This window comes from Nylanderia fulva, unplaced genomic scaffold (assembly GCF_048542155.1).
Source record: "Nylanderia fulva isolate GAGA-0341 unplaced genomic scaffold, ASM4854215v1 Scaffold34, whole genome shotgun sequence".
NCBI lineage: Eukaryota > Metazoa > Arthropoda > Insecta > Hymenoptera > Formicidae > Nylanderia > Nylanderia fulva.
Genome location: NW_028190411.1, coordinates 1,496,405 through 1,523,732, shown reverse-complemented (window position 1 = coordinate 1,523,732; position 27,328 = coordinate 1,496,405). Strand labels below are relative to the sequence as shown.

At 37.0% G+C, this 27,328-nt stretch overlaps 6 protein-coding genes across 14 annotated transcripts; 3 read left to right on the top strand and 3 right to left on the bottom strand.

The window, feature by feature from the left end:
• Positions 1 to 1,005: 1,005 nt before the first annotated feature.
• On the top strand, positions 1,006 to 10,426 carry alpha-Spec (alpha spectrin). The gene is given in 10 exon segments (XM_029311032.2): positions 1,006 to 1,438; positions 1,535 to 1,766; positions 2,271 to 4,453; positions 4,455 to 5,888; positions 5,981 to 6,025; positions 6,398 to 8,925; positions 9,016 to 9,070; positions 9,152 to 9,530; positions 9,611 to 9,777; positions 9,878 to 10,426. Coding segments are annotated over 10 exon segments (7,302 nt in total). The 5' UTR covers positions 1,006 to 1,288; the 3' UTR covers positions 10,007 to 10,426.
• Positions 10,427 to 10,605: 179 nt separating this feature from the next.
• Positions 10,606 to 13,572, bottom strand: LOC114937536 (transmembrane protein 39A). 4 transcript variants are annotated; one of them, XM_029311041.2, is made up of 8 exons: positions 13,352 to 13,572; positions 12,773 to 13,246; positions 12,285 to 12,424; positions 12,095 to 12,193; positions 11,853 to 11,962; positions 11,514 to 11,766; positions 10,959 to 11,166; positions 10,606 to 10,875 (listed from the first exon to the last, which is right to left on the bottom strand). In XM_029311041.2, the coding sequence occupies exons 2-8, from the start codon at positions 13,088 to 13,090 to the stop codon at positions 10,621 to 10,623; spliced, it is 1,383 nt and encodes a 460-aa protein (XP_029166874.1). In that variant the 5' UTR covers positions 13,091 to 13,246; positions 13,352 to 13,572; the 3' UTR covers positions 10,606 to 10,620. The 4 variants fall into 4 exon arrangements, with proteins under 4 accessions (XP_029166874.1, XP_029166873.1, XP_029166877.1 ...); XM_029311040.2 differs by having other exon boundaries at positions 13,377 to 13,572; XM_029311044.2 differs by having other exon boundaries at positions 11,853 to 11,959; positions 13,377 to 13,572.
• Positions 13,320 to 15,004, top strand: LOC114937538 (ERI1 exoribonuclease 3). Of its 2 annotated transcripts, none has more exons than XM_029311048.2 (2): positions 13,320 to 13,531; positions 14,160 to 15,004. In XM_029311048.2, the coding sequence occupies exon 2, from the start codon at positions 14,179 to 14,181 to the stop codon at positions 14,890 to 14,892; it is 714 nt and encodes a 237-aa protein (XP_029166881.2). In that variant the 5' UTR covers positions 13,320 to 13,531; positions 14,160 to 14,178; the 3' UTR covers positions 14,893 to 15,004. The 2 variants fall into 2 exon arrangements, with proteins under 2 accessions (XP_029166881.2, XP_029166880.2); XM_029311047.2 differs by lacking the exon at positions 13,320 to 13,531 and adding an exon at positions 13,549 to 13,657.
• spd-2 (spindle defective 2) lies at positions 14,908 to 22,163 on the bottom strand. 3 transcript variants are annotated; one of them, XM_085485092.1, is made up of 20 exons: positions 21,710 to 22,163; positions 21,364 to 21,488; positions 20,939 to 21,067; positions 20,362 to 20,510; positions 19,971 to 20,299; positions 19,715 to 19,884; positions 19,107 to 19,634; positions 18,678 to 18,905; positions 18,392 to 18,600; positions 18,056 to 18,319; positions 17,780 to 17,930; positions 17,335 to 17,695; positions 17,056 to 17,214; positions 16,773 to 16,986; positions 16,534 to 16,704; positions 16,276 to 16,462; positions 15,987 to 16,185; positions 15,773 to 15,899; positions 15,503 to 15,681; positions 14,908 to 15,348 (listed from the first exon to the last, which is right to left on the bottom strand). In XM_085485092.1, exons 1-20 carry the CDS (start codon positions 21,802 to 21,804, stop codon positions 15,018 to 15,020), a joined length of 4,305 nt encoding a protein of 1,434 aa, XP_085341218.1. In that variant the 5' UTR covers positions 21,805 to 22,163; the 3' UTR covers positions 14,908 to 15,017. The 3 variants fall into 3 exon arrangements, with proteins under 3 accessions (XP_085341218.1, XP_085341219.1, XP_085341220.1); XM_085485093.1 differs by having other exon boundaries at positions 19,107 to 19,662; positions 19,803 to 19,884; positions 21,710 to 22,161; XM_085485094.1 differs by lacking the exon at positions 18,678 to 18,905 and having other exon boundaries at positions 21,710 to 22,159.
• On the top strand, positions 22,107 to 25,636 carry LOC114937541 (protein mono-ADP-ribosyltransferase PARP16-like). Of its 2 annotated transcripts, none has more exons than XM_085485095.1 (7): positions 22,107 to 22,293; positions 23,293 to 23,632; positions 23,721 to 23,876; positions 23,972 to 24,181; positions 24,298 to 24,463; positions 24,538 to 24,670; positions 24,758 to 25,636. In XM_085485095.1, exons 2-7 carry the CDS (start codon positions 23,306 to 23,308, stop codon positions 24,915 to 24,917), a joined length of 1,152 nt encoding a protein of 383 aa, XP_085341221.1. In that variant the 5' UTR covers positions 22,107 to 22,293; positions 23,293 to 23,305; the 3' UTR covers positions 24,918 to 25,636. The 2 variants fall into 2 exon arrangements, with proteins under 2 accessions (XP_085341221.1, XP_029166885.2); XM_029311052.2 differs by lacking the exon at positions 22,107 to 22,293 and adding an exon at positions 22,719 to 22,900.
• LOC114937537 (vacuolar protein sorting-associated protein 26C) lies at positions 24,704 to 26,817 on the bottom strand. Of its 2 annotated transcripts, XM_029311046.2 has the most exons (6): positions 26,633 to 26,817; positions 26,409 to 26,552; positions 25,832 to 26,224; positions 25,664 to 25,760; positions 25,473 to 25,598; positions 24,704 to 25,393 (listed from the first exon to the last, which is right to left on the bottom strand). In XM_029311046.2, exons 1-6 carry the CDS (start codon positions 26,771 to 26,773, stop codon positions 25,311 to 25,313), a joined length of 984 nt encoding a protein of 327 aa, XP_029166879.2. In that variant the 5' UTR covers positions 26,774 to 26,817; the 3' UTR covers positions 24,704 to 25,310. The 2 variants fall into 2 exon arrangements, with proteins under 2 accessions (XP_029166879.2, XP_029166878.2); XM_029311045.2 differs by having other exon boundaries at positions 25,326 to 25,598.
• Between the last annotated feature and the right edge of the window lie 511 nt (positions 26,818 to 27,328).

The following is a 27,328-nucleotide window of genomic DNA, read 5'->3' as shown; positions in this document are numbered from 1 at the left end:
AATAATTTTTAATTGAGTGTAAATAATTATTGTGTTTTACGACAATTATTTTTGTTTGTTATCTTAACTTTTCATAAAGAAAATTCAGTCATAAGTAACCTAAAAAACTTGTATTAAAAAAATATATATATTGTTTTAAATTTTTTATATATGATATTTCCTATAAATATATAAATATAGTTTCGCGCGCTCAATTTTCGAGTCATAATTATTTTCATCATCGATAATGAAGATTCGACGATAATTCAGATATTGCAGATTGCTACTGTCGATAAGTAAGTTACCATTGTTGACTATTGAGATGTTACTATGGCAACATAAATAAAGAAATGGCGAAATAATAAATTGGGGAAAAAAGATAAAATACTCAAAGATTTATAATTTTAGATAAAGATTCCAATTATATCATGAGCAATCATATCGCTCGTCATTAATAAAACATTAAAAATTGATGCACATTATAGGACAAGCGATACAAAACAGAATATTCTTCTACATAAAACACATTTTCATATTTATATATATTATATATGATAAATACGTGTTGAATCCGCGACATGTAAATGCAAATATATTTCATATTTTATTGTGCCATTGTTATTCAATATGACACTAAAAATACCAAAAAATTCAATTATTCAATTTATATTTCCCGATACATATAATAATGTAGGAAAACAGAAAAATTGCCACAGCTATTTCGCCAAAAAGAAAGAGAGAGAGAGAGAGAGAGGGAGGGAGAATTGTTTTCTTTATTTGCAATTTCACGGTAGTTTTACTTTTCTCTCTCTTTCAATATATGTATAATAACAAATATATAATCTTAATTACCAAATTATGTTAGAAAATCAGTCCTGAGGATCAGAGATAATCACATACCTCGTAAAATGACGCAGAAGTTTATATATAACCGGAGTAGCTGGTCGATTGTGTCATCACTGTTCTAGGCGCGGAATTTGACTGACTGTTGATGCGGCGCCAGCCGAGTGCTCCCGACTTCGCACGAGGGCGCCCGAAGCGCGGAATCCGGTCGTGCCCGGAACGTCAAAAGTCCGAAGCGGAACGAGTGGAGCGAGTTCGCGAGTGAATTATACCTTCTGATTGCCGTTTTTTTTCGCGTATTTTATTTCGACGAGAGGACCTCCGTCGTCGCACGCTCGACGACCTGTCAGCTGTCACCTGTCAAAGAAACGTCACTCGTATCGATCCTCGGCGGCGAAATTGATCCTGCCACACCCCGCAGTGGCCATTTTGGTGGAAGTCGGTGGGCTACGTGGATCGGCCAGCCATGGACCAGATCACGCCTAAGGAGGTAAAGATCCTCGAGAATCCGGAGGACATCCAGGAGAGACGAGACCAGGTGCTGGGGCGGTACGCCAACTTCAAGTCCGAAGCGCGCAATAAACGGGACAAGCTCGAGGACTCCCGTCGCTTTCAAGTATGTCGTGCCCCTTAATTAGCGTGCAATCATTTTCTGACGTTTGACACTTCTCACGTCCTGGACGCTTACCCTCTCTTGCGTTTGATTTTTCAGTACTTTAAGCGAGATGCGGACGAACTCGAGGGATGGATCTACGAGAAACTCCAGGCGGCTTCGGACGAGAGTTACAAGGATCCGACTAATCTGCAGGCGAAGATTCAGAAGCACCAGGCCTTCGAGGCGGAAGTCGCTGCTCATTCGAATGCCATCGTGTTGCTCGATAACACCGGTTCTGAAATGATAGCTCAGCATCATTTTGCTAGCGATGTAATTCGCAAGAGATTAGGTGTGTTCTTATGTCAGAGATATGTTCATTGATTTTCATCCGTCATTTGAATATATTGCCAAAGTATACATATGCTGTCAAATGTACTACAAATTTTTATTCGCATGCAAAAATATTATAAATTTAATATTAATCAGATTTTTTAAAAGTTATGTCTTGAGACGATACTTTTAAATTGGAAAACTGTATACTTAGCTCAGCATTATTTTGTCAGCAATGTGAGTCGCAAGAGATTAGGTGTGTTCTTGTGTCAGAGATATGTTAATTTATTTCATCCGTCATTTAAATATATTGCCAAAGTATACATATGCTGTCAAATGTACTACAAATTTTTATTCGCATGCACGAATATTATAAATTTAATATTAATCAGATTTTTTAAAAGTTATGTCTTGAGACGATCCTTTTAAATTAAAAGACTGTATTTATTTGGTAATGTACTGATATATGTCAAATTCATTTGTCGATGCAATCTAATAACGCAATGTATCTAATTACTTACAGAGGAACTGCATCGCTTGTGGGAGTTGCTGTTGTCCCGCTTGGCTGACAAGGGTCTGAAGTTACAGCAGGCTTTAGTTCTTGTACAGTTCATTCGCCACTGCGATGAAGTGATGTTCTGGATCCACGATAAGGAGGCTTTTGTAACGACCGATGAATTTGGACACGACTTGGAGCACGTGGAGGTGCTTCAAAGGAAATTCGATGAATTCCAAAAGGACATGGCCAGCCAGGAGTACAGGGTTACAGAGGTGAACGAGCTGGCGGACAAGCTGCTGTTAGATGGACATCCTGAACGTGACACCATTCTGCGCAGGAAGGAGGAGCTCAACGAATCCTGGCAGAAACTGAAACAACTGGCCACTCTGCGACAGGAGAAGCTCTTCGGGGCTCACGAGATTCAGAGATTCAATCGCGATGCAGATGAGACCATGGCTTGGATCGCGGAGAAGGACGTTGTACTGTCATCTGATGATTTTGGTCGAGATCTCGCCAGTGTCCAGACGTTACAACGAAAGCACGAAGGTATCGAACGCGATTTGGCGGCTCTGGAAGACAAAGTATACACACTAGGCGGGGAAGCCGATCGTCTCGCCGGCATTCACGAAGCCGACCACTCCAAGCAGATTCAAGCTAAACGCGCCGAGATCTTGCAATCGTGGGAGAGCCTGACAGCGAAGGCGAAAGAACGACGTCTCAAACTCAACGAATCCTATTATCTGCATCGGTTCTTAGCCGACTATCGCGACTTGGTGTCGTGGATGAACGATATGCGCGCCATCATTTCCGCGGACGAGTTAGCTAAAGATGTAGCGGGCGCCGAGGCTTTGGTCGACAGACACCAGGAACACAAGGGAGAAATCGACGCTAGGGCCGACAGCTTCGACGCGACCACTCTGGCTGGTAATAAGCTGTTGGAGAAGCAGCATTACGCCGCTGAGGAAGTGGCGCGGAAATTAAACTCCCTCGCCGACGACAAGTCGTCTCTCTTGAGTCTATGGGAGAAGAGACGTATCTTGTACGAGCAATGCGTGGACTTGCAGCTGTTCTACCGTGATACCGAGCAAGCGGACGCGTGGATGGCGAAGCAGGAAGCTTTTCTCGCCAACGAGGATCTAGGAGATTCCCTTGACAGCGTAGAGGCGCTCATTAAGAAACACGAGGACTTTGACAAATCTTTGGCAGCTCAGGAGGAGAAGATCAAAGTGCTCGATGATTTCGCAGGAAAGTTAATCGAGGGCGAGCATTACGCCGCGGACGATGTGGCGCAACGACGACAGTTGCTGCTGGAGAGAAGAGCGATTCTCCTTGAGAAATCAGCTCAAAGGCGCCGTCGTCTGGAGGATGCGTACAAGCTACAACAGTTCGAGAGGGACTGCGACGAGACCAAGGGCTGGGTTAACGAGAAACTCAAGTTCGCCACCGACGACAGTTACTTGGATCCGACAAATTTGAACGGCAAGGTTCAGAAGCATCAGAACTTCGAGCAGGAACTGAACGCGAACAAGACGCGCATGGAAGAAATGGTGGCTACCGGCCAAGAATTGATCGAGAGCGGACATTACGCCAGCGATCGCATACGCACCCGGACCGACGAGATCGTGACCTTGTGGGAGAGCTTGGCGCGGGCCACCGAGAAGAAAGGCGCCAAGTTGCAGGAGGCTTCCCAGCAGCAGCAGTTCAACCGAACGGTAGAGGACATCGAGCTGTGGCTCTCGGAGGTGGAAGGGCAGCTCATGTCGGAAGATTACGGCAAGGATCTGACCAGCGTTCAGAACCTGCAGAAGAAACACGCGCTCCTAGAAGCCGACGTGGGCTCCCACGCCGACAGGATAGACGGTATCACTCAAGCGGCCGAGCAGTTTGTTAGTTCGGGCCACTTTGACGCCGACAACATCAGATCCAAGCAGGAGCAGCTGCAAGGCAGATACAGCGCCCTGCAACGTCCCATGAGCATGAGGAAGCAACGACTTCTGGACTCCCTCCAGGTGCAACAGCTATTCAGGGACATTGAGGACGAGGAGGCGTGGATTCGTGAGAAGGAACCGGTCGCGGCGTCCACCAATCGCGGCCGCGACCTGATCGGTGTGCAAAATCTTCAGAAGAAGCACCAAGCCGTTCTAGCCGAGATCAATAATCACGAGCCGAGGGTGGCCGCGGTGTGCCAGGCGGGCTCGACGATGCTAGCAAGAGGGCCACTTCGCCGCTGAGGAGATCAATCAGCGATTGGCGGCCTTGGACGAGCACTGGGGACAGCTGAAGGACAAGGCTCGGCAGCGCAAGAACGACCTTGACGATTCATTGCAGGCGCATCAGTACTTCGCCGACGCAAACGAGGCTGAATCGTGGATGAAGGAGAAGCGTCCTATAGTGATGAATGGCGATTACGGCAAGGATGAGGATAGCTCCGAGGCTCTTCTGAAGAAGCACGAGGCCTTGGTCAGCGATTTGGAAGCGTTCGCTAGCACCATCGCGGGGCTGAGAGATCAAGCTGCCGCTTGCAGACAGCAGGAGACCCCCACCGTCGACATCACCGGCAAGGAATGCGTCGTCGCTCTTTACGATTACACCGAGAAATCTCCTAGAGAGGTGTCCATGAAGAAGGGCGACACCCTCACTCTTCTCAACTCCAACAACAAGGATTGGTGGAAGGTCGAGGTGAACGATCGTCAAGGTTTCGTACCAGCGGCGTACGTGAAGCGCGTGGAACCCGAAGCGGGTCTCAGCGCGTCTCAGCAAAACCTGGCCAGAGAGCAGAGCTCGATCGCCGCGCGACAAGCGCAGATTCAAGGGCAGTACGACGATCTTCTGCGTCTGGCGCGTGAACGTCAGAACAAACTCAACGAAACAGCCAAGGCTTACGTGCTGGTGAGAGAGGCCGCGGAGTTGGCCACTTGGATCAAGGACAAGGAGAATCACGCGCAAGTGCAGGACGTGGGCGAGGACCTGGAACAGGTGGAGGTGATGCAGAAGAAGTTCGACGACTTCCAAGCAGACCTCAAAGCGAACGAGGTGCGTCTGGCCGAGATGAATGAAATCGCCGTGCAGCTGATGAGCCTCGGGCAGACCGAGGCGGCGCTGAAGATCCAGACGCAGATCCAGGATCTGAACGAGAAGTGGACCAGTCTGCAGACCCTCACCGCGGAACGCGCCAATCAACTAGGTTCCGCTCATGAGGTGCAACGCTTCCATCGCGACGTCGACGAGACCAAAGATTGGATTCGTGAAAAGGACGCGGCGCTGAACAACGACGATCTCGGCAAGGACTTGCGCAGCGTTCAGGCTTTGCAGCGTAAGCACGAAGGTCTGGAGAGGGATCTGGCGGCTTTGGGAGACAAGATTAAGCAGCTCGACGAGACTGCCAATCGCCTAATGCAGTCGCATCCGGAGACCGCCGAACAGACGTACGCCAAGCAGAAGGAGATCAACGAGGAATGGACTCAATTAACAGCCAAAGCCAACAGCAGAAAGGAGAAGCTTCTCGACTCGTATGATCTGCAACGATTCCTCAGCGATTATCGCGACCTGATGGCCTGGATCAATTCGATGATGGGCCTGGTCGCTTCCGAGGAACTAGCGTCGGACGTCACCGGTGCCGAGGCGTTGCTCGAACGTCACCAGGTAAAATTATACGTTCCTTCGTCGCAGCATGATTGTATACAATCATATCATCACTCATCTGCCGAATCGTTTACAAGTCATTTAAATTATAGAATCACAGAGCAGAGATAGACGCGCGATACGGCGTACTTCCAGAGGTATATCAAGAACGTTTGAGCATGCATCGAGGAAGTCGCGGATTTCTTTGCGAGAATTAATCCAATTTCAAATTAATCTCGCGTGATTCGCCTCGTTGATGTTTTGTTCTTTTTTTTCTTTTACAAGTGGAAGTTGATCTCGATTCTGACGATGTTTTCTTTTCTTTCTGCAATAAAAGTACTGCCTATTAACAGTTTGAGCAATTTCGATGCTTCGCGCGTAATATCTACTGCCTTTCTGCTTGTAATCTCTACTGCCGAATGGACTTGATCGTACATAATAACAAACAGTATTGCCATATTGACACGAGAAATCCGAGAATTGAGCCACGTGTGATTTTACTTTAATAAATTCCTCTCGCTTCTTTACAGGAGCACCGAATGGAGATAGACGCCAGAGCGGGAACCTTCCAGGCGTTCGAATTGTTCGGCCAACAGCTGCTGCAATCCAGCCACTACGCCAGCGTGGAGATCTTGGAGAAGCTTGAGTCCATGGCCGAGGCGCGACAGGAGCTGGAGAAGGCCTGGATCCAACGGCGCATGCAGCTGGATCAGAACCTCGAGCTGCAGTTGTTCTGCAGGGATTGCGAGCAGGCGGAGAACTGGATGAGCGCGCGAGAGGCCTTCCTCAGCAGCGCGGACGCGGTGGACAGCAGCGACAACGTCGAGGCCCTCATTAAGAAGCACGAGGACTTCGACAAGGCGATCAATGCGCACGAGGAGAAGATCGCCACCTTGCAGACTCTGGCTGATCAGCTGATCGCAGCCGAGCATTACGCCGCAAAGCCGATCGACGAGAGACGGTGCCAGGTGCTGGATCGTTGGCGGCATCTGAAGGACGCTCTTATCGAGAAGCGCTCGAAGCTGGGCGAGTCGCAGACCCTGCAACAGTTCTCCCGCGACGCCGACGAGATGGAAAACTGGATCGCCGAGAAACTTCAACTGGCCACCGAGGAGAATTATAAGGATCCCGCCAATATCCAGTCCAAGCATCAGAAGCATCAAGCCTTCGAGGCCGAATTGGCCGCGAACGCGGACCGAATCCAATCAGTCCTCGCTATGGGAGGTAATCTGATCGAGAAGCATCAGTGCGCCGGCTCGGAGGACGCGGTTCAGAAGAGATTGGCGTCCATCGCCGATCAGTGGGAATATCTTACGCAGAAGACGACAGAAAAGTCGATGAAGTTGAAGGAAGCTAATAAGCAGCGCACTTACATCGCCGCTGTGAAAGATCTCGATTTCTGGCTCGGAGAGGTCGAGAGTTTGCTCACGTCCGAAGACGCCGGCAAAGACCTGGCCTCGGTGCAGAATCTGATGAAGAAGCATCAACTCGTCGAGGCGGACATACAGGCCCACGAAGAGAGGATCAAAGATATGAACTCGCAAGCGGACTCGTTGATTGAGAGCGGCCAATTCGATGCCGCTGGTATTCAGGAGAAACGACAGAGCATAAACGAGCGTTACGAACGAATCAGAAATCTAGCCGCGCATAGACAGGCAAGACTCAACGAGGCCAACACTCTTCATCAATTCTTCCGCGATATCGCCGATGAAGAATCTTGGATCAAGGAGAAGAAACTTCTCGTTGGTTCGGACGACTACGGCCGCGATCTTACCGGCGTGCAGAACTTGAGAAAGAAGCACAAGAGATTGGAAGCTGAACTAGGTAGCCACGAACCGGCTATACAAGCAGTTCAAGAAGCGGGAGAGAAGCTGATGGACGTCTCCAATCTTGGAGTGCCCGAAATCGAGCAGCGTTTGAAGCTTCTCAATCAGGCGTGGGCCGAACTGAAGCAATTGGCTGCCACTAGAGGACAAAAGCTGGATGAATCTTTAACGTATCAGCAGTTCCTCGCCAAAGTCGAAGAGGAGGAAGCGTGGATCACGGAGAAGCAACAATTACTCTCCGTCGAGGATTACGGCGACACGATGGCCGCTGTTCAAGGTCTCTTAAAGAAGCACGATGCGTTCGAGACTGATTTCGCGGCTCACGGTGAACGTTGCAAGGATATCTGCGAGGCTGGCGAGACCTTGATCAAGGCTGGCAATCATCGGGCGGACGCTATTGGTCAGAGATGCGCGCAACTGCGCAACAAACTGGAGCAACTCGGGGCTCTCGCCGCCCGCAGGAAGACGCGATTGAACGACAACTCGGCGTACTTGCAATTCATGTGGAAGGCCGATGTGGTCGAGTCCTGGATCGCCGACAAGGAGACCCACGTGCGCTCCGAAGAGTTTGGCCGAGATCTGTCCACCGTGCAAACTCTGCTCACCAAGCAGGAGACTTTCGACGCCGGTCTCCACGCGTTCGAGCACGAGGGCATCCAGAATATCACCTCATTGAAGGAGATGCTTGTAGATTCCGGCCACGATCAGACGCCCAGTATACAGAAGCGTCACGCCGACGTGATTACTCGTTGGCAAAAGCTGTTGGCCGATTCGGACGCGAGAAAGCAACGTCTGCTGAGAATGCAAGATCAGTTTAGGCAGATCGAGGAGCTGTATCTGACATTCGCGAAGAAGGCGTCCGCTTTTAACTCTTGGTTCGAGAACGCCGAGGAGGATCTGACGGATCCCGTGCGTTGCAACAGTATCGAGGAGATTCGCGCTCTTCGCGAGGCACACGCACAGTTCCAAGCCAGTTTGTCCTCGGCTGAGGCCGACTTCCAAGCCCTGGCCGCACTCGACAGGCAAATCAAGAGCTTCAACGTCGGGCCCAATCCGTACACGTGGTTCACGATGGAGGCCTTGGAGGATACTTGGCGTAACTTGCAGAAGATAATTAAGGAGCGCGACGTTGAACTCGCCAAGGAAGCGCAGCGGCAGGAAGAGAATGATAAATTACGCAAGGAATTCGCCAAGCACGCCAATGCCTTCCATCAATGGCTCGCGGAAACAAGGTGTGCATCAATCTTGAAATAAATATTAATCTACTCTTTTCTTTAAATAAAAATATATAACAAATTATCTCTTTTTTTTTTTTTTTATAGAACATCCATGATGGAAGGCTCTGGATCTTTAGAACAGCAACTGGAAGCTACCAAGGTTTGTGGATAATTTATTATGATGATAGAATTTAAAGAACATTTTATCATACATTATGTTACATATAAATTATATTTACAGCGAAAAACTCAAGAAGTGCGCGCACGTCGTCAAGACCTGAAAAAGATCGAAGATCTGGGAGCTATTCTAGAGGAGCATCTAATCTTAGACAATCGTTACACGGAGCATAGTACCGTGGGATTGGCACAGCAATGGGACCAGCTGGATCAACTGGGAATGCGAATGCAGCACAATTTGGAGCAGCAGATTCAAGCCCGAAATCAATCCGGTGTATCTGAAGACGCGCTCAAAGAATTTTCCATGATGTTCAAGCACTTTGACAAGGACAAGAGCGGCCGTCTAAATCATCAAGAATTCAAATCGTGCCTGAGAGCTTTGGGTTACGATCTACCCATGATGGAAGAAGGGCAACCTGATCCAGAATTCGAGAATATATTAGGTTTGGTTTCTTTTAATTCTTTGATGTTATATTATTTTAGACGTCGATCAATTTTTAACACAATGTTACTCCGTTCGCAGACATCGTTGATCCTAATAGAGATGGCTACGTATCACTGCAAGAATATATGGCGTTTATGATCAGCAAGGAAACGGAGAACGTACAGAGTTCGGAGGAAATCGAAAACGCTTTCCGAGCCATCACCGCAGCAGATCGGCCTTATGTCACGAAAGAGGAATTATATGCTGTAAGTGCAAATATACTAATATTTAGAAAATTTGAAATACCTCCTTTCCTATAATATTCCAATTAATATAATAATAAAATAATTTATGTTCTTCTTTCAGAACCTCACAAAAGAAATGGCCGATTATTGTGTCGCTCGTATGAAACCTTATGTAGATCCCAAGTCGGAACGACCGATAACGGCAGCGTTGGATTATATAGAGTTTACACGCACCCTTTTCCAGAATTAATTATGCATTCAACTATACGCGTGTTACATTAATATTGTTCAAGCTTATTAAATTATAACCGCGCATAAACAGCGCAAAGCTGTTGCATATTTCTTTTTTTAAACTGCATGACTAAATATTTATATATTAATCTATATAGATTATCTACAACGTTTGCATAGAAAGATTTGACTTTATTTAGATTTAGACCAAGGACTGGCTGATATAACGAATATGTCCTTATATTGTCGATAGAAAGAAAAACAATTTTTCTTCTAAACTTTTGATATATGTATATGCATTTAACGCCTGCATTTTTAAAAATATATTCAGAATATATTATACGAGCTTTAAAATACTAAATTTTATTTGCATATCAGTCAGTTTTGGTTTGATACTCTTTCCATGTTATTGTTCGAAATAAATGCATTTAATATATTACATTGTCTTAGTTTTTATTCAATAAATCTCTAAAATATGCAAGTTCTTGTTTTCATATAAATTTTCTTACATTAACGTAATTAAAATGTTTTTTTTTTTTTTTTTTTTTTTCAATTTTAGTGACAAATAGAAATAATATAAAATATGAATGTTAATAGGAAATGAATGTGACAGAGGAATATTTTGTTTGTATCTTATTGAGCAATTGGATTTACAACCATCTGAGATTTCTCTTGAATTATTTGTTCAGCGCGGTATACTTTCCAGCATATTAAATAATCCCTCGCTACTTTGAACAGAGTATAGTAATTTATAACCAGTAACAGTGTCATCGAGAGTACCTGATACCATTCGGTCACCCGTAACAGAATAAGCAGTTGAACACCCACTAGTAGCAACTGTAGTCCCAATAGTGAACAAAGTAGCATTGTTGGATTATTGAATAAGGCCTGCGCAAAAAAAAGTATAACAGTTAACATATTTCAAGCGTAATATCTTTCATTATGCATAACAATATAACATAAGATCATACATGGAATCTATAGTGATTTAGATTTCCCGGTTCCGCTGCTGTGCATAGACCTTCGGAACGATAAACCTCCCGATTATGCTTTACAACTGACCCGTGGGGCCATAATACCGTATCATTCCACGGTTGAGCATATATGTGATTATTTCTGCTCTCTATTTTAACCCATCGGCCTAAATGCAGCGCTGCCCTGTGTAGCACATCGCAGTATCTGAAAATCAAAGAGTTGGGTAGTAACTAGTTCATTAATTATAAGTTAAATAAAAAAGTTAATAACTTTTAATTTAGCTTAATTAATTTTATTTAACTAGTTATTTTTAAACTTGAACTTTTTTAAATTTAACTTTTAACTAAATTAGTTTTTCGTTCATGCAACTTTTAACGTAACTAGATTAATTGTATATAAGCTATCAATTTTAACTTAACTTAGTTTAAAAAAAATAATTAACTTATCCAACCGTACTAAAAATTAATTTAAAAAAATATAAACACATCTTTGAACCGTAGATTTTTGACTAAAGAAATAATCCTTACGGCTATGAAAGAGTATATATTCACCTGACGGGATAAGACTGAGCAAAGTAAGCGCTTATCCGTCCAAGCCAGAATAAAATGACATGCTGCACCACCCACGGTATATTGAAATGTAAGTGCGGCGGTACGAAGATGATGGGAGCGATTCCGCAAACGTACGCACTTCCGGAGGACGAGAACAGAGCTCGCTTTAATCGTCGATTAAAATCGGACCTCAGGGTGAACACTTCCGCCCGGATGGCTGACGCATTTAGCGAGCAATTGTGCAAGGGTTTATCTTGAGCATGAGAAAAGTGATGTCACACTCTAAACTTTGGAAATGAATAACAGACGAAGTGAACGAGAGATGCGACGCACTCTTACCTAATAGATATTTCGTTTTCCGTTCCTCCTTCCCACCTGAGAATGATGTAGAAATATCGAAGAAGGGTGCTGTGCTTATGCCAAACATGACAAAGTATACCGACAAACTTCTGAAACAAATAGATGTCATAAGCAATAATGTTCCACAATCTCTGATTTCACTTGATAAAAATAATATGAAATATATTATTTAGTATTATATATGATTTAATAATATATATGATAAAAAAAGAGGAACACACGGATAACACAAGTAAAAGATCTTCATAGAGTTATGCCTCTCAGCCATGTGGTAGAGACACCAGCATAATATGCTCATCACAGTAATTAATAGAGATATTCTGAAATAAAATTACATAAATATTAAAATATCTTAACATTGTCTCGTTAAATCGAAAGAGGATTAGTCGATGATGAATCATATAACAATACCTCATAATCTTTTGGATCGCAGGTAACCATCGAATTGGCAATGACATGTCAATGAATTGACGTAATAGTGTATAAACAAATCTCCGTGCCACCATCGTAAAAATAAATACAAGCAGGTAAGGATCTATCAAGTAAAAATTCTGAAACAGCATAATTCAGGGTACTTTTAGTAATCTCTCTCTCTCTCTCTATATATATATAGTACCCTCCCCAAGTTTGGAAACACCTTACATTTTACAGTTAAACAATCATTTGGCAGCGATCTGTTCAGATTTTTTGCATGAATATATCAAAAGATATTTAAGATCTTTTATATGAATATATCATAAGATATTTAGAATATATAGCTATAAAAATGTCATTTAAATTCATACAAAAAATCTAAACAGATTCCTGCCACGCGATTGTTTAAAACTGTAACATGTAAGGTGTTTCCAAACTTGTGGAGGGTTTCTAAAAATGTTAGTACACAAATAAAAGGAGCGTACCATACTGTAATTATTGTACGAATGTGGTAACCACCATACGGTTCTGTACAGATTAAGCAGCTGCAGACAGGCTGCGATGACTGAGATGGCCAGGGATAGAGCTTCGAAGGTCAGTTGTCCGTCGACCGGGACCACGGGTATAGGAACGTGCTTCGGCGCCAGGGATTTCCCGTAAATCTCGTCGATCCTCTTGTCGTCCGCCCCCAGCGCTCTCTCCCCGCTGTTGCTCCTCCCGTTGACGTTCGCGGAACCGGCATAATTTCCCGACCTGCCGTTCGGGCCGGCTCGACCGGCAGCGTTTCGTCTGCCGCCAGGCATCTCTCCTCGCGCATTCACTCCCTTATGACACCAGCTCCCTTGTCCCGAGGATGATCCTCGCACGTGACGAACATCCTTCGGTTTCGAGACACGTGTTCTATCGGCGACAGTTCTTTTTTCTCTCGAAACCTGATTTTTCCGTCATATTGTTTGTCACTGTAAACAAAACACGGAATAATAAAAATAAATTAATATTAATAATAATAATAATAATAATAATAAAAATAATAATAATAATATGATGTGAGAGAGATTGTATACATTTATATTTATAGCGAATACAAACATTGAATATTCAATTCCATTCACTTGAATTTCGACGAACGTGGATTTCTTCCAAGTTTTGAGTTTTCTTCGCGTCAAGAATTTTTCAAAGGTTGAAATCGTCGCTTCGAAGAATAAAAAGAATTGTCAACTGTTGAACGTGAGCTTTTTTTTAAGGTTAGATAACTTCTCATACGCGCATGCGCAGTCTAAATATGCTTGCCATATGATATAAATGTCATTTTACACTTGTTTATAATTTGAGATTTTTCTGTTCTAATTATTAAACATTGTCAACGAAAGGTATTTATTCTTCTAAATAATATTTAAACTACAAACGTCAATCTAGAATCTAGAAATCAATCTGTCATTAATCAGTTGAAATGTATCACTTTACTTCATTTCTTCACTTCTAACCTCTTCTCTTGCACAATTTTAATTATTAAAATTACTATTAATAATCAGGATTGGATAAGTTAATGATTTTTTTAAGTTAAAGTTAATATAAAATTATAAAATTAATTTAAAGTTTAGATTAAATAAACTAAAGTAAAATCAAAAGTTAAAAATAAATACATTTTAAAACTAAGCTAAGTTAAAAGTTATTAACTTTTAACTAATTATTACCCAATCCTGTTAATAATAATTAATAATAAATATTTTTGTATAAAATATTTATACCTATTAAAATTCTTGTATATTCTTCGCACAATTGATTGAACAGAAGCAAGTGATATATTATTATGATAATAAATGTGGATCTTGAAGTTAAACAATTTATAATGTTTATATTGTTTTGTAACAGGTATAATTCGTTCATATGAATGAGTATGGCTCATCGAGTTCTTCGAAGGTATCCTAGAACGATGGTGAACCGTTTCCAGGAGGTAGCACAGAAATTTGAGTATCTACTGGTGATGGACTTTGAAGCTACGTGTGATAAACATGGAGAGTGTAAACCACAGGAAATCATAGAATTCCCATGTATAGCATTGTCCACCTGCGATTGGAAGGCCAAGGATACGTTTCACGCCTACATCAAACCTAGAATACATCCTACGCTAACACAATTCTGTACGGAATTGACTGGAATCATGCAGGAGACTGTGGATAATCAGCCCTGTTTCCCGGATGTATTCACGAAATTCCACGAATGGTTAAAGGAGGGAGGATACTTCGACGAAGTCGATAAAAGTTCATTTGTAACGTGTGGTAATTGGGACTTGAAAATAATGTTACCGAGTCAATGTAATTTGGACAACATTACATTACCCAACGAATTCAAACAGTGGATAGAATTGAAGCACACGTTTTGCGAATCTACCGGATTTTATCCGAGAAGCTTGAAAGACATGCTTGTGCGATTAAATGTGCCATTCCAAGGGCGTTTACATTCGGGCATTGACGATGTGAAAAATATGGTTTCCATAATACAAGCTTTAAAAGAAAAATATAACACGCAATTTAAATTTACTTCGTCGTTGACAAGTTCCGCGCTAAGTTTTAACAATCCTGAAAGGAGAACGAGAACAATATAAAATAATGACGCATAGTTCGTTAAAAATTGGTATTACATTGATAAAAAATATCGCTCTTGTATATAAAATTCATTAATTACAATAATTATAAATAAATATTCTGATTATAAAATTGTGCATCTAATTTACTGTCGTTTTACGACTTTAATGAACACTTCCTGTTTGTTGTTCTCTGTAAAAATCTCAAGTAAAGCCTGCATATTACGTTCTATCCTTTGCGAACATTGTATCTTCAAGGGGAAGTTTTTTTTGCTCTGTAACATTCCTACTGCGGGAATGACACGGATATAATTCGAATTTGACACATTGGTTTGGAATGGCTCGTCTCTTTTTAATAAACTAAAAATCGTCACAGTTGCCTCGTTCTGTAGCGGAGGATTGAGAACGACGGTGGACGGAGTTACTGTGAATTGTTCCGGTAATCTGGAATGCTGAGTTTCATGCTCTGCCATAGTTCTAAAATAATTATAAAATCATAGCGATAAAATATATTAAGAAATTTCTCTAAGCTAATGTATTACCAAAAACTATCTATTTGATATTTTACAACAATAATATGCTAAAAAATTAGACATACAAATAATTAAAAAAAAAAAAAAAGATCTCTTACTGAGAAGCGAAAAAACTTGCTCCACCCGCTTCGTCTACATGGGTAATTTCACTTAAAGAATGATACATCTGCGATTCATCAGCATCATAATGAAGTGGCAAAGTATCGTCAGTACACGCTTCCACAGTAAGCATTATTTCATATTGATGAACTCCGGTGCAAAGATCATTTAGGTTTTGCTGTTTAAAAATTAATTATTATTATTTGTTTTAAATATTATTTTTCATTTATACATAAATAATAATGAAAAACACATAAAAAGCTACTTACAACGGAATCACGAATCGAAAATAAACCAGGAATTAGTTGCTCCCCAGGGAAAGGTTTACATATAGGATGAACGATATTTTTGAATGCCTCGTTTTCATTTTCGGATTCTTTAATTTTATTATACAATCTGGGAAAAAAGAAATGTTTTTGTCAATAATAAAAATGAATGCTGACAAAGTCCAATTTTGTATAGATACATTCAGTCATCTTTTACCTGCGTATTCTCCAGCGGGTTGGTTCATCCCCCCAAGTAATGTTTATCGTTGCAACCTGTGACACTTCTGAACGTTGTAATCTCGCGAAATCTTCTTTCTTGGGAGAGAATTCTATTTTAACTCGTCGAGTCTCTTTAGGATTGAGAATCAATTCTTTGGGATTTATATGCCAATTAGAATCCATTGTTGGAGAAATAACTAAAATATATAATATATATATGTATTTATATAAATTTAAAATATATATATATATATATATAGTTTATCAAAATAGAACTAATTTGAAACCTTTTGGAATAACTTTGATTTTAGCAAATGAATGTAAGTCCCCAGTATTTTGTAGTGTAATCTCTGTGGTCAAGACTGTTGTTCCAGAATACAAAGAACCAAATGATAATCCCATCTTTCCACTCACATCTTTAAATATATTTAAAATTTTTATCTTGCTATATCCACCGTATCCATACAAAGGTATCTGTAACAATTTAAATTATTTAACAAATCTTTTTTAAGTTTGTTAAAATATTTAATAACTATTATACGCACTCGTTTGCATTGCTGAGAATCACTGTCATCTCTTATATAATGTTTGATAGTGATTTTTCCAGTTACTGGACCTGTATGATACGGACTAAAGATAACAGCTAGTGTTTTAAGTTCTTGACGGTGCATTGCCAATACCATGCTTGTAGTGGAAGTCTGTCTATCTCCAAGAAACTATAACATAAATACTTGCATTGATAAAAGCTTCAATCATAATTTTCTTTCTACATGTAGTAATGTACCTTAAAACTATTCTTGTCATCCCATATGTCTATCTGAATTTTAATCTTATTCTCACTCGTGTTACGGATTGTAAATTCCTTAGTTTCATTCTTCCCTGTTTTTACACTATTCCATACTAGAGCAGATTGTGTCGATTTGATCGGAATTGTATTCCCTGCTACAGCTAAACTAGATACTGTACTGATTGGTGAATTTCTATCGCAAAGTCCAGATCTACAAATTTAAATTGTTATAGATTACTTTTTGTAATAATTACACATATATATATAAATATAAACTGACCTATTAGAAGTTACACTTTGTGGTGATATTGCTGGACTTAAAGATACAACATTACTGGGTGTTTGGCAACGTAAATAGTTTTCTGATTCCAGTTTTTGTTCAGTATTTATGATGTAAAAATAAACATTGTTGTCGGCGACTAATTTCACCTTTGCACAACTGCACAGAAAAACAATAAATTATAATGATAGAATAAGTAAAAAGAAATAAAATAATTATATATAAATATTTATATATATTTAGTATTATAATTTATATATTGATAACTGAAATCATCACCTGTTATTATCTAGAGAGTTAGCTGAAACTTGCGGTTTATATAAAATTGAGAATGAATTCCTTTCTTCAACTTGCAAGAATATATCAGCCGGTTCTATAGAAAAATTATGTGCTGAGTTTGGATATCCTTCAATAGACACAATAGTGGCGGATACGTGCGTCGCCACATTCCCCGTATTAATGATATGTAGCAACTTGCTCTGCTGTCTTGGAACGATTATTGGTACCTCTGTATCAACGATTTGAATCTTACAGGTACCTTTTTGTGCATAAAGAGGCACTTCTTTCTGGAATAATATATTGCCATCACTGCATTGTACACGTATAATTAGTTTGCCTTTCCAGTATTGTGATTGGTCCTCTAGAAAATATATTCGACAAAATTTTTACTTATTTTGAACAGTAATACATGTATAAAATTTTGATATGTGCAGACGAAACTTACCTATCAATGTAGATTGTAATTTTTCACATTTTATATTAGCTTTAAATTTTTCGTGAGATTTTAGTATTAAATGAGTAATTTCTACATGAGAATCATTTAGCTTTATCGACTTATCAAAAATACCATCAATGTTAAATATTTTCGGTCCATCCTATAATAATTAAGAACATAATAATCAATTTTTGATATACTGTTCCAACTACATATCTGGGTATGTATATGTGTGTGTGTGTGTGTGTGTGTGTATATATTTTTTTTATTATAATAAAATCTCACATGTAATATAAAAAGCTTAATAGGCACATCAATACTGTTTTTATTGTGAAATATTATAGGTAGAATTTTTGTCGAATTTATCGTAATATATTGAAAATCCAGTTCCAGTTTAGGAGAGTCGCATATAATATCTAGATTAAGGTGTTCTGGATTAACACAAATCATGTGCTTCAAACACCATTTTGATTTTGCCACCATATCCGATAAGATTATATTTAATCCTACAAATATTTGTTTACACATTTGTGTTACTTTCACTTTGATCTATAATGAATAATAAAATAATTATCAATAGATAGAAGATTTTTTATCTATTTAATTATTATTAAAATATACCATTGTAGAATGCGTCCCATTAGGTTCTATTAAATGTTCATATTCAGGTATATTTAATTCAATACTTTGCATATCTCCATGCACATCGTTTAATTCTAAAGAATATGTAATCCATTTATCTCCATCATTTCGAAGTTCAATATTAACTTCACTTGTTATACCAATGATGCAATTGCACAATCGTTCTGTATTTTTTCCAATAACAACACCTAAAAAAACAAAAAATTGTCATACATCATATTTTTATTAGAGAAGAAAATTAGTTTTATAATTAAATAAATTATACTGTTTAAATTAGGTTGCATTTCTGCACTTATATTTATAGAGAGCGATGGATCCATTATATTATTATAAGAAATATCATTTTCTATCATTTTTTTTCTTTGTATATTTAAATCATTGTAGCTTTCATCATAATTTTTTAAATCCTTTTTGGATAATACGTGAGATAATAACATAAATTTTTCATTGGACAATTTGGAATTTTGTAAAATCAATGTAGCATCTGATGCTTCTATTCGTTAAAAAAAATTTTAAGTTTTATATTTTTAGTAGTATATATTTTAATAGTAATACATATGAAGATATAATTAAATCATATATATGTATGTATGTATGTGTGTTAAAATATTGTAATATAAAGGCGATAAAAAATATTTAAAATATACATTTCTAAAATATAACATGTGGAAGAAAAAAATCTGAATTTACAAACCTGCATTTTGATTAAACGAACAAGTCGCATTCTTATTTTCTTCCTTTTTTACTATTTTTCCTTCATATGCATTTGTTAAAGATTCAACTGTATTCATATTTTTATTTGAAGCAAATGACAACATTCTCGAACATTCTTGTTTCACACTAATAGGTTCATTTTTAACAGTTTCACTTGTCATTTCATTTTTAGTTGTACAATTAGTTCTACTATCCAGTGATAATTTTGTTGAAAGATTTTCTAGAACATCTTCATCAAATTTGTTGGAATTCCCAGTAGTTGTTGCTAGCATAGACTTTCTATCGGAAGGCAATGCATAAATTTCTTGTGTTATATCGTTTTTCTTTACTGGACTATTTTTTTTCTTCTGTGCTAGTAAAATCTGATCAACTAATCGTCGTGGAGTGCCACTATTAACATTTTGTAAAGTATTAAGAATAGTGCTTAAACTTATAAGACTACGTTCATCTATGTCTCTTGTTGCATTTGAAACGAATGTTTCCTCCTTTGATTCCGTTGATAATGTTGCTGCAATTTTGTTTTGTGTATGATGTATCTGTATTCAGAAAAAAATTAATATATATAATATATATAATGTTGTGTTATACCATCTGTGAAGTTAATTGACTCAATTAATGGTTCTAAATTTCCCCTTTTTGTGGAAGTTTCTGAAGTAAGTTCAAAATTTGGTCTTACTTGTTCATTATCCAACATTCCTATATCAGCAGATTTACGTTCAAAGTATTGGCCGATAGATAATTTCTCTCCAACACGAGATCTGTGATTTTAAATATTATTTTATATATTTTATTTATATATATATTTTAGCAAAAATTAAATGAAATAATTATATAACAAACATACTCTGATGTTAAATCTAAATGTCCCATGATACCAGAAAAAGAAGAAAGATTTAATTTCTGCTTTTCTGTATTCATGACAGGCATACAAAATGTACGATCTTGTTGCCAATGAGCTTCATCAACTGATAATTGTTCAGCTATTTTCGACCCTGATAGAAATTCTTCGTTATTGAGTTGTGCTATCATTTCATTATTGGCTTGTGCCATTATATCCTCCATACTGAAGTTAATGCCATTGAAAGTTTTACTTAAAACAGATTGTTTTTTAACACTATTATCGTCATCAGACGGCGATGAACGCGCCGTTATTTCATTAGGATCAAAAGTAACCTGAAATTTATCTCTTAAAATATTTTGACTTTGAAATAAAATTCTAAATTATGGATACTTACATTAGTCCCCATGACTTCATTTGTCAAACGATTAATATTGGACTCATGATTTGATTCAAGTATACCAACCTCATTTGGCAAATTAAAATTTGAAACAGCTAAGTTGCTTGTTAAATTTTGCACATTGGCATTATTTTCTTTATTTGTTTCTAAAATAATTATGCATAATTTTGCAATTATTATCCATAATAAAATTTGTATAAATAAAGAGTGATGACAAATTTCGCCCATTTTTGGGACCTCGAATTTCAAACTTTTTCATGGCAAATACTATATAATATAATACTATATAATGAGACATTAATCCCAATAAAATTTCAAGATGAGCATAGGCATAGTTTCAGAGATACAAGGGGGTGGAAGTGATTTGATTTCTAGTCAGGGTGTATGAGAAACTATCACTTTCACTTCTTTATATCTCCAGAACTGTGCCTTGAAGTTTCTCTGGAATTAATGTCTCATATTTGGCATAAAAAGTTTGATATTTATGGTCCCAAAATTTGACTCTATAAAATATGGAGGAAAAACAGGTCTTTTTGCCATCACTCTTTTCAAATATTTGCCTTTTCCTATTTACCTGTAGTTAGAAAAGAGTTTCTAGTATCACTGCATCTCTGAACAAGTTTTCTGGCACGTTCAAGCGTTGCATCTGTATGTGGATAATTCAATTTCGGCTCACTCTCTATTGTACTCATATTTGTGCGAACTGTCAACAATATCATTGCAACATTACTCATATATATATTTTAAAGATAATAACAATGGCTTAATTTTAAAATTGATTGCTTAATAGTTTATGGATTTGATTTCAATCTTTTATGCTCATAAGGAAGCTTAGAGCAAAAGAAAAAGATTTAAGAAATATAAAAATGAAAAGACATCTAGATATAAGTGTATCGAGTAATGAAAGATCTTTGATTGAAGACGCTAAGCATCAATATTCTTTTTATTATAAAAAAAAATTAATTTTAAAGGTTTTAGAATAAAATCATGTACACATACGTGATATATCATGCAAGAGACCTAACGATGACTCCTTTTCATTCTGTGCCACTTCCTCGTATGTTATATTTTGTTCATCCTGTGTTTTGTTCATGCTGTGCTTATCGTTAAATCTATTATCCAATCTGAAATGAAATATATATCTTTAAAATTAATTAAGTTCAATAATGCTTAAGATTAACTAGAATTCATGTAATTTTTTCAACATGATACCAAAAAGAAAGAGAAAAACATGGACAATCAATGTCAATCAAATGTCAGTCGAACAGATCAGTTTGACAGATTTCGATAAAATTCGCCAAAAAAAAAAAAAGGAAAAAATTTCCAAGACTACAGGAAAACTCACGGGCTCCTTCTGCGAACGGTGGACGACGCCTGCGGCTGAGGTGTGTTTAGCAGCGTGTCGCTCAACCCGCCGAAGCCTTTTATCGGCGTGAACATCGTCGAGTCCTTTGTTGTCTCCTCGCGCAGCGAAGTATTCAACGAGAAAGGCTGGCCAAACGAACGGGTCAGCGATCCTTCACATCACGTTCGCGCGTCTCCTCGAGCAATTTCGCGCCCGGGAGGTTAAACGGCACCGGTCGAATCGATTCCCAGCGGTTCAAATTTGAAAAATCGCGGATGTCACCGACGATTGGACACGCGCCCCTCGAAGACCGCGACGCGTTTGACGTGACGTGACGCAACGCTAGTGACAGGAACAAGCGAGGAGCGGCGAAAACAAATAAACACAAATAGTGGACGAATATGTATATATATGGCACTGGGTCGCGAAAAACATCGGATACACGTTCGTTATTTTCCTGTCCTAAATTTCTCGTCAGACGAAAGAATAATAAATAAATCCATTCTGCAAAAAAAGTTTGTAATCCGGTTTATCTTACGATAAGAACTGCAAATCAAGTACCGAAAAATGCTTTGTTGGGCACTGTAAGTATATTTAATTTTTCGATCAATTAATTTATTTGAAAGAGAAAAGAAAGAGAAACATTAATATTCTGAACTGGATATTTAAATGTTTTCGCACACTTTTGTAATTTTAAAAAGAAAATGAGTAAAATATATCGATTGAAATTTATCCTTTTAATATGTTAATCGAAATGTTGTTTGATTGTAGATTTTGAATTTTTATTCTCTAAAATTTATTTACAGTATTTTTTGATCAAGTATTTTTGCTATAAAAAAGCAACAATTTTTAAAAAAATTTTTTTCCTTCTTACAATACGTCATTAAACTTTTATTATAATTGTGATAATTATTAAATTATCAAGCTGTCGAAATTTCGTTAATTTTTTATCTACACATGATAAATATGCTCTAAGAATGACTAAATATCCCTAGAGTAAATATCCCTGGAGAATTTGAGAGAATCATTTCCTTTTTATCTTATCAGAGAGGTTACTTTCATAATGACGTAAATGTAATTTAGATACTTGCTGTCCTTGAATATCATTATTGAAATATGTTAGTGACGACAATTTTCTCTTCGAGAAAAGAGAAAAGAAAATATATTATTGCACGACTTCGTCATTGTATAGTAAATATCTTTTTTAATAATATGTTTATTTAGATCTATTGTATATTTTTTTAGAAATTTTTTTGTGCACAAAAATAAGAAAATGATAATTATTTTTGCATTATATATTTCTAACATAAAGCTGATGATAAAGCTATAATATGTTATTACTTCACAAAACATAATTTATTTTTTTATATTTGATATTGTAATTATATATTACTATATAATTGAAAATATAATAGATTTAATTGTTTCACAATCTTTAAACTTTATATTGTCTATTCATATGTGTTAATAATACAGAATAAAATGTTTTCTATATGTTAACATTTTCCCTTCAAACTATTATAAATTACTGTCTTTTGATTTTATATATATATAATATTTTTATTTTATTATTATACTTACAGATATAAATGGTAAATGATGATGGAATATCTTAATAAAAATAATGAAACATCTAAAGGTGCAAGAATGAAGCAGGATAAACAACATGAAATTTCAGAAAACAAAAATGTAACAAAGACTGGCTTAGATATATATACATCTCGAGTAGACCACAATGCAACTGAGGATAATCTGGAAAGGAAAATATTATCATTGAAACATTTATTAGAAAAAGACCCAAAAGCTGCTGATTTAAAATGGTCTCTTTTTGTGGCAGCATCCAATACTTACCGTTATGACAGTTGTTTAAAGCCATTTCCACCTATGTACATTAAGAACGAGTACAAAGACATTGAAGCTTTGGTACATTAAAAATTCAATATCAAATATTTATATATAACATGCATATTATTTACAATTTTATTGTCTGATGTCATTTTCTTTTTTCCAGAGAAAAGCCATAGAATCAGTTCCTCCTTTATCCTTGATATGCAAAGAACTTAATGAAGCTGGTGCATATGACAATTATGGTGAAATAATAGAATTATTATATTGGGTATTGCTACGATTCAGAGATCCACACATCAAAAGTGTGCAAAAAGAATGTGTAAGTTTTCGTGTTATTATTTATGACAAAAAAATTTCAAGAAGAACATGTTATAGTGTATAGTGCAAGATTTTAGATAAATTCCTATATTTTAGTATGATTCAATATTGAAGAAAGTGCCATTGGAGGTACCAGTTACACCTCCAAATCTTATATTTCAAGTGGCAAGTGCAAAACAATCTGCAACAGAAGAGAAATGGAAATCAAGTGCTAGAGATCATTCAACATTTTATGCTTATCATGGCAGTCGTTTAGAAAATTTTCATTCCATCGTGCATTATGGTCTACAACAAAATATGTGCAAAGTATAGTAAATGCTGATTATTGAATTAGAATAATTTTTCTTGTCTTACAAATATCTTTTCTCTATTATGAAAATTATATGAAATTGAAAGGCATTTTTTAAAATGTTTTTTTTTAGAGATCACAATTCGGCCAAGGAATTTATCTTTCGAGCGAATTAGGAGTGAGTTTACCCTATAGTCCTGTGGGTTATGGATGGGGAGGCAGTCTTCTAGGAAGTGAGTTAAGTTGTATAGCTCTCTGTGAGCTTATCAATCATCCTGATATAAAGAGAGGAGATTCAAGTAAGTGTATACTGTGGATGGCTGAGTGTATCAAAGTTTAAAAGGCAAATTGCTGCAATAATATTACATTTTAGGAGATAGTGCACGAAATACATTGAGTGATTCAATTGGTGGAAGAATACCAGACAAGTATTTTGTAGTGACAAATAGTGATTTAATAAGGATACGCTATCTGCTTGTCTACATCCAAGATCTTCATATAACTAGGTAAACTATATATAAGTATATAAAACAGAACAGTATAGTTATAAACTTTATTTAATTAAATAAACATTGCTATAAATATTTTTTCAGAACTGCTGATAATTCAGGATTACTTGTATGGTTCAAACAACACAAATTATTAACGTTTGTGCTCGGCTACGTCGTATTATTGGCTTCGGTTGGATTAACACAGAATAAACAAGTAGAGAAATATTATAGGCTATTTATCCAGAAAGCAGGATTCGAATAAAACGACGAAAACACAAGCATCGCAACAAATTGAATTTTTGAAATTGGAGAAAGATTATAAGTATCATATTCTCATAAAATTAGGCTTGTGCCAAGATCTTTAATACTAAAAAAGACTAGAAAACAATATTTTTTATCTTTATATCAAATAGACAAAAAAATATACAGAAAGTGTTTTGACAGTTTTGTATCAAGGTTTTAGTTACAATGAATTCGGCTATTGGTGCATATATGAACAACATTATCTTTATATATATACAATTTTTTAGAATACAAATATTAACTGAGTAAATATTTTATATCATATAAAAATTTACATATACGCACACATACATACATATATATATATATATATATATATTTTATATTTTTCTTATTGAACATTTCTAAGTTTTTAGTATCGTGAAAGTATAATAGGAAAGTTTTCAGTGACTAAATAATCATCTTCAAATAAAATGATAAGATTTACCTCAAATTCTGAAAAAAGTATTGCAAATAAATTTACGTAGTTTACATTTTTTAATTAAATAAAATAGATGCAACAAAATATTCTTACCAACTTTAAAATTGCTTGTGTTCAAAGTAGGACATGTAAATAACCTTGGAAATATCATGTAAATTGGAATAGCAAGATTTGGGCAAGGATTGCCTTCGCCGATTTGTATATTTTGTATCTCTGTCGCTGCAAAATACAGCCTCATAAATTTTTGCCACAATTTATCAATTTTTGTATGGATTAATTCTTACCATCCCTAGAGTATCCTTCTGCACATCCACAAGTCTCTACTCTCACTAATTGCAATTCTATGGACTTTATAATAGCTTCACAGTGTTCAATCACTACCTACAAGTACAGATAATAAAAATATAACATTACAAAAAATATGCAAAATAAAAGAAATTATCTATACATACTTCTCCTGTCAAAGGTTCAGAGAGCTTGCAATACAGAGAGTTTAATCTTCCCGAAATACAAAATCTTGGTACATTAGGTCTATCCCTAGTATTTTGCAGAGACTCTGGCATTATTTTGAAGAACACAATGTTGCTGTGTTCTTTATCTACTTTGCTATTGGGTTTATCTTCCACTATAAACTCCAATGACTTGCTCACATCTTTTGCAAGAAAATTTCTTTTTATATCACAACGTATCAAGTACTGTATATTTACAAAAACACCATGGTATGTTTCGTAAAGAGATTTATTTCCTCTTGGCTTTAATGGTAATTCAAATGGTATTTCTGTTTTGCCACTTGGAAACTTCCCAGATGGAGCAACGTCTAATGTATATTGTACTAATTGTATTGGCTAGAAAAATAATTAAATGTTTTTTAACTTTATTAGATTGATATCTAAAAAAACAAATATAAATAAATTGACTGTGTAAACTGTAAAAAATTGCTTTAATTCGAGATTCATAAAACATTAATTGTGAAATTAAGCAATAAACTCAGAAGAAATTTATTCATTATAAAAAAAGATATGTACTAACCTTAACTGAATTATAAAATGCTTCGAATATACCGACATTTTTTGAGCTAAGCTGCAAATTTACCGAGCCTTCCATTGTGAGAAATATGCCATCGTGCTTCACGTCCGAATTACTCTTTAATAATATCAGACCAGCAACCACTTCCTACAACATAACCTTAACTTCAGATCTGAATATTGAGTAAAGAAGAAAGAATACTCCCAATAATCCGATAAACAACTAACCCCTTCGTAATATATTTTGCTCGCACGTTTTAATTTGATATCTATATTGATAGACATAACTTTTCGAATAATTATATGACACTTGAGTTTCTTCGAATATCTATAACACTTGACAGCTGTCAAAATAAACCGGCTGATCATCTGTCAATGCAGCCGCGTGTACTAACGCGCCCCCTGACAAAGTAGATGTAAACTACGTCGTGACGCTCGGTAAAAAGTACGGTAAATGGTTCAATTCCGTGATATGGTTCATGTCCGAACTATTTTATGACGTTGACTTTGAGCAATATATCAAAAAATTATATACATAATTTTTTAATTTACTTTTTATTAAAATATTTTGTTTTTAATTCGCCTTTATCGAAATTTAAATGCGCACATGATTATTTAAATACGCATGAAATAGAGAAGCGAAATTTATTTTTTTTATTATTTATTTTTTGCAATAACATTTAACGATAAGTTCATGTATTCAAGCAATAACTGTCACCTGTCACAATCAGTTGAGTATGACAGCTATTTTGTCACAATCAGCTGATTATAAAACAGCTGTTTTGTAACAAAAAAATTTGACAAATATTATATTGAATATTATAAAATATCTCGCCCAGATGAAAAAATAATGCATACATATCTATACAGATATTAAATCGTATAGAAATAATTATATAGTATATTTTAATAACATATCGCAAT